The sequence below is a fragment of the Phalacrocorax carbo genome, chromosome 8 (genome assembly GCF_963921805.1).
Source record: "Phalacrocorax carbo chromosome 8, bPhaCar2.1, whole genome shotgun sequence".
NCBI classification, from domain to species: Eukaryota; Metazoa; Chordata; class Aves; order Suliformes; family Phalacrocoracidae; genus Phalacrocorax; species Phalacrocorax carbo.
Window position 1 is genome coordinate 8,475,274 of NC_087520.1, and position 9,720 is coordinate 8,484,993.

Genomic DNA, 9,720 nt, shown 5'->3' on the forward strand with positions numbered 1-9,720 from the left:
TGGCCTTCCTTTCCTACTACAGACGTGGGTGTCGTTGAAACCTTTCTATTTTTGGATGCTGCTTTGCCAGCTCCTGGCTGCCTGTCAGGACGTGAGGGTCACTCACCCTTTTGCCATGGGGGCAGTCCAGTCTCTTGTAGGACACACCCATCCAGGAGCACCCTGACAGTCCATCTCAGTAACTTCTGTGCCTGGGGCTCGTGTCTCAGCTCGAGCATTCTCCAGCATCTGTAGAGCCCCTTGGCCTGCTCAGACATAAGCCCTTCCCCAGGAACAGGACAGCTCTGGGAGGCACAGAGCAGGGATGCTGCCAGCCTAGGGCAAGTCTTCCTGTTCCTGCTACTGCTGGGACAGCTGGGGTCTGCCTCCAGATCTTAATTTCCCCCATCTCTCACATCTCACCCGCACTGGTGTGTCTCTAGCAGCCACACAAAGCACCATCCCTCCGGAAACTGCCTGTCAAGAAAGACATGAAAGAGCAGGAGAAGGGCGATGGGAGTGACGGCAAAGAGAGCCTGAAAACCAAATCAGATGAGTCTGGAGAGGAGAAGAATGGTGATGATGACAACCAGAAGTCAGCCCAGAAGAAGAAAGGTAAGGCAGGACCCAGCAAGGACAGTACCCTGCGCTCAGCCTGACTCCCCCTCTGTGACCCACAGCCAGGTGGTAGCATCCACCGCTTTCCCTGGGGGCTTGCTGCAGGACATGGTCCCAATGCAATGAGAGCTGCGGTGAAAAGGTGTTTGCAGGCTTCAGTGGGACAAAGTGTTATTTTGGTGGGAGCAGGTGGAGCAGGGCCCAAGTAGGGGCATCCGTGTGTCTGTCTGGGGAGTGTGGCAATAGTATGCCCTCTCACGCACACTGGTGGTGCAGAAAAGGCCCTGACTCTGGGTTGCATCAGCCGTGGTTGACACGTGGGCCTGAGCCTTGGCGGGCAGAAAGGGGCAGAGGGAAGAACAAATGCCGTGAAGCAACACGGAGTTCTGTGTCATGTCCCTCCATGCCTGAGAGTCCCAGTCAGGGCTTTTCTGCATCTGGTGAGGCCTGGAGGGGGATGTCTGAGGGCAGGGTTGGTCCAAAAGCCCCCCCTGCTTTCTCTCTTCCATGTATAGGGGTGGTGTGGTAAGAGGGAGCTGCGGGGGGGGAAGCAGGTGCTCTCTGAACCTGTGTCACACCCAAACCCTGTCCTTTTGCAGGCAACAAACACAAGTGGGTCCCTTTGCAGATAGACATGAAGTCAGAGGTGCCTAGGGACAAAACGGCCTCTCGGAACAACCGGCAAAATGAGCAGCACAGGCACCCCTCCAACAACCGCAGCGAGCTGAAAGGTGGGTTAGAGCGAGCCCCGATGCCCACCCATGGCATGGGGCAGTGGGGATGCTTCCTGTGTTCAAAGGGCTCTGGGGGCGGTCAGCTTGCTCCAGGGAAGTGCCTTCATCCTGTAACACTCCTCCTTCTGCCTCTCCTTCCCCGTCTGCTGCAGGCTGGCACCCAGACAACAAGCATGAGCGCAGCTGGCAGGACCATGATGAAACCTCCAGCGTGAAGAGTGAGGGAGGAGCCGTGCGAGGGACCTTCCGGGGACGAGGCCGGGGCCGTGGCAGGGGCCGGGGCCGTGGCAGAGGAGGTGATGACTGTATGTGTGGTCTTGTGACATCAACAGGGCATATGCCGCAGTGTGCGGGGCTCTCTGTGTGTGAGACCTTTGTGTGCTGGGGAGGGCTGGATGCTGTAGAGATACATGGAAATATTGTGGCAGGTAATCCCAGCTGATAAATTGAGCTGCTTTTATTAAAAGAAAATTATTCTTAGTACTTTAATAGAGGCAAAGCTCTCAGGCCAAGCTCTTCCACCTGTTTTCTGCCCCTTGCAGTACCTCTGAGTGCAGGAGTTGAAGCATGCTGGTACTCTGCATAGGCTTGATGTCATGTGGAGAGCCAAGCAGGAATCTTGGCTTGGATGAGGAAGAGCATCTGCCCTGGCATTTGGCAGGGCAGTGTCAGTGCATGGCCTTCATGTGTCACCTGGGCTGCCCGGTTGCTCCTGAGTAAGATAGCTCCTGGACGCTTTTTGGCTTCATGTGTTGAGGCTTCATTGGGATCCCTTCTGTGACAAAGGCTGAGATGAGGGATGCGGGTCAGCGATGCCCCAGTGTGGGCTGCCGTGGGGGCCCCAGGAACAGTGCAGGGGGAGCTGTTTGTGCATGAGTCTGGCCCCATCTGGCAGTGCAGACTGTCTAGCACATCTCAGGAGCTCTGCGCTAACCCTTACTGGTGTCCCACAGGGCACTTCGACTACCAGTATGGGTACCGGAAATTCGAGGGCTCGGATGGCTCCCGCACCCAGAAGTACGCTAGCAACATCACTTACTACTTTGACAACATCAGCAGCGCTGAACTCTACAGTGTGGACCAGGAACTGCTCAAGGACTACATCAAGCGGCAGATGTAAGCACCACCTCTTCTTGTCTGAGTGTTGGTTGGTAGTGAGATGTTCACAGATACCCTCTCTAGCGACTGCGTAGCTAATCCCGTGGGTGAAGTTAGAGCTGAGGTGTGTGACTGTGTGCCATGCAGCTTATATCACCAGCTTGCCCCAAGTCTGGGATCCCCAGGCTCGCTTTTCAGCCTCGTAGTAGCAGAAGTGTGTGTGGTGGGGGTGTTTTTCCTTGAGGGTGCCCAGGGGAAGGCGGCTTGGAGCTGCCTCTCACTGATGTGTTGTCCATACAGAGAATATTACTTCAGTGTGGACAACCTGGAGAGAGACTTCTTCCTACGTCGCAAGATGGACTCAGACGGCTTCCTTCCCATCACTCTGATCGCCAGCTTCCATCGGGTGCAGGCACTGACCACTGACATCAGCCTCATCATCAAGGTGAGGGCAAGGAAAGATGAACTTTCCTTCTTGTTCTGCTTCTCACTACCCCTGTCTGAGGCCTGTTTTCTAGAGGGGCTATGGGTGAGGTGCAAGTGGAGCCTTCCCTTGACCTTGACTTGCTCTTTCCTCCTCTTGGTCCTCCCAAGGAGGAAGGGCTGGGGCTGTGCTACTCAGTGTGCCAAGGCAGGTCCCTAAGTTAACTGGGTATCACTTGGTTCCAGGCTCTGAAGGACAGCAAGGTGGTGGAAATTGTGGATGAGAAGATCAGGAGAAAAGAGCAGCCAGAAAAATGGGCTCTGCCTGGCCCTCCTATGGCAGACTACACACAGACAGACTTCTCACAGTTCATTAACTGCCCTGAGTTTGTGCCCCGGCAAAGCTTCCAGAAAGAGACAGGTGAGCACTGGGGGAATGTGGAGGGAGGTGTGGGATGGCAGTGTTGGTACTGCAGCAGGACTGAGACGCTGGGCCTCAGGAGTGTTCCCCAGGGCAGGGCTCTGCCATTTGCTTTCTGCTTGGTCGTGGGAGCTGGTATGGTCTCTGCCCTCAGACCCCCAGAGTGCTGCTGCCTCTCTATGTGGGGAAATATGAAACAGACTGAGTCTGTGGCTTTTCTTCTGCGGGGGCTGAAGGGATTCAGGGAGGGTCAGTCCTGACGGAAGTCTATTGGCTGTGCCTGGAAATACTCTACCACTGCTGGGCAGAGCAGAGGACACCTGTGAACCCAGCCTTTCCTTAATGGGTGAGGAGATACTGAGCACAAATGGGGTAGCAGGTATGGAGCTGTCAGCTGAATGCTGGGGAAGGGTCTGCTGTCCCTCATGGGCTGTCCCCTGCTCTTGTCACCCCATCCCATGGGGGCTGGCAGGAACACAGAGCTGGGCCTGAGAGGCCAAGTGGAGGATCTTCTTGGTGCTGTCATAGGGAGTTAGTTTTGGCAGGAGAAAATTTATTCCTGCTGGCTCCAGGCTGTGTTGGGAAGGTTTCCCTGAGAGTAAGAGTCACCACCTGCTTTAGGGCTCTGTGTGTCTGGGATACTGTCACCTGCAGAGCTCTGTGGCCACCACTGTCATCACAGCCTTAACTGGGCACTTCCCTGCCTGCCGCCTGCCCCCAAACTTGTGGGCAGTGTGCTGGGTGTGCCAGCTAGTCCGCAAGCTGTGCCGTGCTGCCAAAATAACTGCCTCTTTGGTCAGGTGTTTTAAGTACACAACACCCTCCCTCCCACTAAAGTACCTTGTGGTTTTTCTTGGTTCTAGAGTCTGCTCCTGGCTCCCCGCGTCCTGCCAGCCCAGTCCCCACCAAAACAGAGGAGGTCAGTAACCTGAAGACGATGCCCAAGGGCCTGTCCGCAAGTCTGCCAGACCTGGATTCAGAGACGTGGATTGAAGTGAAGAAGAGACCTCGGCCCTCCCCAGCCAGACCTAAGGTAGGTGGTGATGGAGCTGTTGGGGTGGGGGTTTCCCAGCTGTCTGGGTGACTTGAATCATAAGTAGGCAGGTTTCAGATCAGATAAGGTCTGTTGGTAATGGGAGTGATGTCCTCGTCTCTCTTGGCCTCATCTGGCCCCCTTTGGAGCCGCTTCTCAGTGGCGTAAACAAGGCTTTCTCTGCAGATGTGCAGCTCTGGCTGCAGTAAGGAAACATGGGGCAATAGCTGGCTCTCCAAGCAGTAGGCTTGTGCCGCTGTGTGGTCTTTACCCTGTGTTACCCTTGTCCCCCTGCGTGTAGAAACCAGAGGAGTCAAAGACACCGCAGCAGCAGAAGCAAAAGGACCAAGATGAACCTGAGGAGCTAGACTTCCTCTTTGATGAGGAGATGGAGCAGATGGACGGCCGCAAGAACACCTTCACCGACTGGTCAGATGAGGATTCGGATTACGAGATTGATGATCGGGACGTGAACAAGATACTTATCGTGACACAGACACCTCCCTACCTGCGCCGGCATCCTGGTGGGGACCGGACTGGCAACCACACATCCAGGGCTAAAATGAGCTCAGAGCTGGCCAAGGTGATCAATGACGGGCTGTACTACTATGAGCAGGACCTGTGGACAGAACAGTTTGAGCCAGAGTATTCACAGATCAAGGTGAGATCAGCTGATCCAAGGAAGGGAGTGTATGTGGGTGCAGGGCTCCTCCCAGGGAGCTTTGTGTGCAACAGAGTGGCTGCCTTGGTGTGGGGTGGAAAGGGCAGTACAGCGGATTACGGCACACTTGTGGGGTAGAGCTAAGCCAAGATTAGTCCTCTTGTAGAACTCAGGATTCAATATGAATGGTTGGACTTGATGGTCTTCAAGGTCTTTTCCAACCTAATGATTCTGTGATTCCTGACTGTCAGCGTCATGCTCTGCTTTGTCGGGGATAAACACAGCTCTGTAACATGGCGTAAGGCTGCAGCCCGGTAAACAAAGTGCAGGTGACAAGGTGACCTGGAACCTGGGGTCCATTGCTCTGCTGTCTGCCGGGTCTTGGCAGGCAGTGTCAGATAAATGGAGGGAACTGGGTGATCTGCTGCTTTGAAACATTTGAGTCCTAACTTGGCGACTCTCATGGTCGGGGACTTGCCTAGCCTCCGTTGGCAGCTGAAGTTACTTTGGCTGCAAGGTGGGATGGCCTGTTGGAGCTACCAGCTGGGCTCAGTGTTCCTATGTCTGGTACCGGGCACACAGCTGAAGCACTGCTGCTCTTCGAGGTGGCAGAAGCTGAGGGTGTGGTGAGAGCAGGTGACAGACGGGCAGTGTGTGCTGGGCCCATGGGTCCTTGAAATATGTAGAAGTGTTGTACCGCACTGCCAGTGTGGCGGTGAGGATGCAGGGAGGAAGCTCCAGGGGCACAAGGTGATGGAGACGGTAGGGTCCTGGCCAAGCTTGCCTTGAACCTTGCTGCCCTGGTGCTGACGCAGGTGGGTAAAAGCCTGAAAGGAGCAAGTGATGGTTAATGGAGCTGCCTTGTAAGATCCCTGAAAGCCTGGGAGCAGCAAGTGGCTCAGATGTGGCCCATGCAGGGTCCCATTCTTTGCTGCATCTCCCCTTCCTACCTCTGTGCAGCATGTCACCATTTGGGCCACCAAAGCCTCGTGGCTGTGCTCAGTGCCCAGCATTGTGGCTGTTGCACACGCAGAGCAGTGGCCACAATGAGCTGACGGGATGAGGGGTAGAAGAGGGCAATCGGTTGCTTCATCGTCTTCCTCTTCCAATGCAGCAAGAAGTGGAGAACTTCAAGAAGGTGAATATGATCAGCAGGGAGCAGTTTGACACTCTGACCCCAGAGCCCCCCGTGGACCCAAACCAGGAAGTTCCTCCTGGTCCCCCCAGGTTCCAGCAAGGTAAGAGATGGGACATGAGCAGGTAGGACTGACTTCATCCATATTCCTCCTAGTGAGAGGTCCTCAGAGGTTGGGTAGCAGCTGGTGTGAAGGGATTGGGGCCACTGGTGTGTGGGATTATCTTTCCCAGAGCAATGCTGTTCTCCCAGCTGAACATTTTGGGGCTCCAGAAGAGGAGGCCCAAAAGCAGAGGTTTCCCAGCAGAGCGAGGAGGCTTTGGTGGACTTTGGTGTAGATCCCTGGATGTGACTTTTCTTTCGGACCCTCTTGGAGTACCTGGAAGGCAGCTGCCCACTGGGCCTCGCTTGCCTGTGGGTGGGGCCTGGTGCCCTGTCCTCCTGGGGATGGGGAACTTGTCACTGCTCTTAGCCACTGGGAAGCAGATACCTTGTGGAATCCCTGGAATCTCAGTCCTTGGATCTGCTGCTAGGCTTTGGGTTGTCTGGTCAGTCTGGATTTGAAGCTGCTTGTCTTGGAGGGCTGGGATGTGTCCCTGCGTCCCTGCCGCTGCTGCTTCCCATCTGCCAGATGGGTGTCCCTTGGCTGTAGTGATGCTCCTGTGATCAGAGCTGAGCTTGACCCAGGGTGGGGGGTTTCTCTCTGCAGTACCTACAGACGCTTTGGCTAACAAGTTGTTTGGAGTCCCTGAGCCTTCAGCCATCGCCCGATCTTTGCCTACAACTGTACCAGAATCACCCAACTACCGCAACGCCAGGACCCCCCGGACCCCTCGCACACCTCAGCTGAAGGACCCGACGCAGACGCCCCGTTTCTACCCAGTGGTGAAAGAGGGCAGGACGATAGATGCCAAGGTGGGACCAGGGGTGTGGTGTGGGACAGGAGCTGGGGTTTTCTAGTGGGGCCTGGGGAGGAAGACGACACATCCCTGATGCACTGTGTCTTGCAGACACCGCGGAAGAGGAAGACGAGGCACAGTTCAAACCCCCCGATGGAGTGCCATGTGGGCTGGGTGATGGACTCCCGGGAGCACAGGCCTCGAACTGCCTCCATCAGGTACCAGCGACGGGCATGTGTGAACACAGAGGAGGCAGAAATGGGAAGGGTAGCAAGTGTGGGAAGGGAGGGGAAAGGTCGGGTCTGGTCTTGCAGGGGAGGTGTCCTGATCAGTGGCTGCAGAAAGGGCTGGGACCCAACTTATCTCTCCTGGAAGGAGCTGAGGAAAGTCTGAAGCCTTGGAGTATCGAGATGAGACTCAATTGGAAACATAGGTTCCCTTCCAAGTGGCTCAGGTTCCAAACCCAGAGTAGACAGTCACAGGGAGTTGGTGGGACCAACAGACAAGTGCTGTGGGGTGGAGCATGACCCTGCTCTACTATCAGCTGGGCGATGCCAAGGAAGGGGATTGATGGGAATCTCTCGTGCTCAGCTCCAGCCCCTCGGAGGGAACCCCAGCTGTTGGAAGCTACGGCTGCACCCCACAGTCCCTGCCCAAGTTTCAGCATCCTTCGCACGAGCTGCTCAAGGAGAATGGCTTCACACAACATGTCTACCACAAGTACCGTCGGCGCTGCCTTAACGGTAGGGATGCCTACACCGCAGGGCGTGGGGCAGGGTGCCTGTGCTCCGCTGCATCGGGGGCGCAGGGTACAGCTGCAGAGTGCGCCCATGGAGTTCAGCAAGGAAATAAGCAGGGTCCTACAGGACTGCCTTGTTGGGAGTTGATGTTTCTCCAGTTTGTCCAGCACCGGGACTGGGTGTAGTCACGGTGCCACAGGGCCCTCCTGTACATGAGTCCTAGTGCAGAGCTGGCTCCCTGGGAGAGGATCTGCCTTGTAATCATCTCCTCTTCTTAAAACAGAGCGGAAACGACTGGGCATTGGTCAGTCCCAGGAGATGAACACGCTCTTCCGGTTCTGGTCCTTTTTCCTCCGAGATCACTTCAACAAGAAAATGTATGAGGAGTTCAAGCAACTGGCTGTGGAGGATGGGAAGGAGGGATACAGGTAGGAGAGAAGGGGCAGAGTGGCCTTCCCTGGGAGGGGAGTGAGGGAAGAAGGATTCAGTCTGTTGCAGGGCTCACAGCAAAACAAAGGCAGCATCTCTGCCTTGCTTGGAGGTAGGACTGGGGCCACCCTCGGTCACCTGCTGGTGCTGGTATGCAGCAGGGCTCTTGCCTTGAGAGCCTCTGCCCGGCTGTTGCATGCACCAGTGTCTGACCACCATGTGCCACTCTGTTCCCAGGTACGGTCTGGAGTGCCTTTTCAGATACTACAGTTATGGGCTGGAGAAGAAATTCCGGCCAGACATATTTAAGGACTTTCAAGAAGAGACTATCAAGGATTACGAAGCTGGTAGGTGCCTCCTTTGGTGCCCCCTGGGCTTGGCAGCGATGTAGCCCAGCTGCATGACTGCCTCTGGGCCTCTTGTCGTGCCTTTGGGGAAGCCATGTAATGCTGTACATTAACGCGTGTGACGGGGACTGGCTGGATGTCCTGTTGCTCACTTCATGGGAGAGGGTTGAGTGGATGTGCATGAGCCTGAAGACTGCTGAGGGGATGGACAGGGGCAATGGGAGGCTGTGGCTCTCCCAAAACATTTCTCTAGAGGCACTGGTTTCTCTAGGATTTCTCAAGACCCTGCAGTAGCTGAGCCTTGACACCACCAGGTCAGCTGAGCCTGGGGACATCCCCTGTCAACAGGGTTGCCCAGTACTGATGTAGATTGCTTCCCTCCAGGTTCTCCATCTCGCCTCAGTTGTGCCCACCAGTGGGACAGGAAAGGAGGAAACGGTTCTGACATCTGCTCTGATTTTTTTTTTTGTCCTGCTGACATGTGGTTTGGTTTTCTCCCTCTCCAGGACAGCTCTATGGGCTGGAAAAGTTCTGGGCCTTCTTAAAATATTCCAAAGCCAAAAATCTGGACATTAACAGCAAACTGCAAGAATACCTCAGCAAGTTCAAGCGCCTCGAGGACTTCCGAGTGGATGTGAGTAGACACAATGCCTGCACCACACTGATGGCCTCTGCAGACACCCCTTGGTGCCCTCCAAGGAGGGTTTTAGGAGCTGGCCCCCAGGTAGGGCCAGGCAGGGGAAGTCAGTGACACCTAGTGTCATGCCCTATCATTGCAGCCAGGCCAGGAGGAAGCTGCAGGGTTTGAATATCAGAAATCCACTTCAGCGCAGCTCTGTGGGGAATTGGATGAGCCCATCTTTGCTGAGGAGGGAGGAGGAAAGTGAGCCTTGATGGCTTGAGTGGAGCCAGCATTGTGTGGAGCTTCAGCTCCCGGACTTCTGGACTGTGCCTCTGTGTGGGAAGGAGGTCCCTAAGAGCAAGTTGTCACCCTTGTGCTTGACTGGAAGTCAGTCTGTCTTCTGTCAGCAAATCTGGCAGCGGTAGATTTGGAGAGGAGGGCAGCTGTGTGCTTGGGATGGGTTTGTATGTTCCTTGTGGGTCAGGGAGAGAGGTTGCGACTAGAGGTTTGCAGGAAGGCTGTTCTTTGATACCGGGGGGTGCATCTGCATTTGGAGGAGGCTGTGCTGATACAGGGGTGCT

The 9,720-nt window shown here is 55.4% G+C and overlaps 1 protein-coding gene across 7 annotated transcripts in view; it reads left to right on the top strand.

The window, feature by feature from the left end:
• Positions 1-9,720, top strand: part of LARP1 (La ribonucleoprotein 1, translational regulator) — a 47,732-nt gene that overhangs the window by 33,106 nt on the left and 4,906 nt on the right. For 4 of the 7 annotated variants that reach the window (XM_064458524.1, XM_064458527.1, XM_064458529.1 and 1 more), the window contains 15 exons: positions 423-594; positions 1,197-1,328; positions 1,484-1,636; positions 2,285-2,447; positions 2,730-2,874; positions 3,099-3,273; positions 4,137-4,306; positions 4,608-4,967; positions 6,082-6,205; positions 6,812-7,017; positions 7,113-7,219; positions 7,593-7,744; positions 8,025-8,169; positions 8,408-8,517; positions 9,024-9,151. In XM_064458524.1, the coding sequence (XP_064314594.1) occupies positions 423-594; positions 1,197-1,328; positions 1,484-1,636; positions 2,285-2,447; positions 2,730-2,874; positions 3,099-3,273; positions 4,137-4,306; positions 4,608-4,967; positions 6,082-6,205; positions 6,812-7,017; positions 7,113-7,219; positions 7,593-7,744; positions 8,025-8,169; positions 8,408-8,517; positions 9,024-9,151 (2,442 nt within the window). The remainder of the gene's footprint in view (positions 1-422; positions 595-1,196; positions 1,329-1,483; positions 1,637-2,284; positions 2,448-2,729; positions 2,875-3,098; positions 3,274-4,136; positions 4,307-4,607; positions 4,968-6,081; positions 6,206-6,811; positions 7,018-7,112; positions 7,220-7,592; positions 7,745-8,024; positions 8,170-8,407; positions 8,518-9,023; positions 9,152-9,720) is intronic. The other 3 variants (XM_064458525.1, XM_064458528.1, XM_064458526.1) reach the window with 2 other exon arrangements.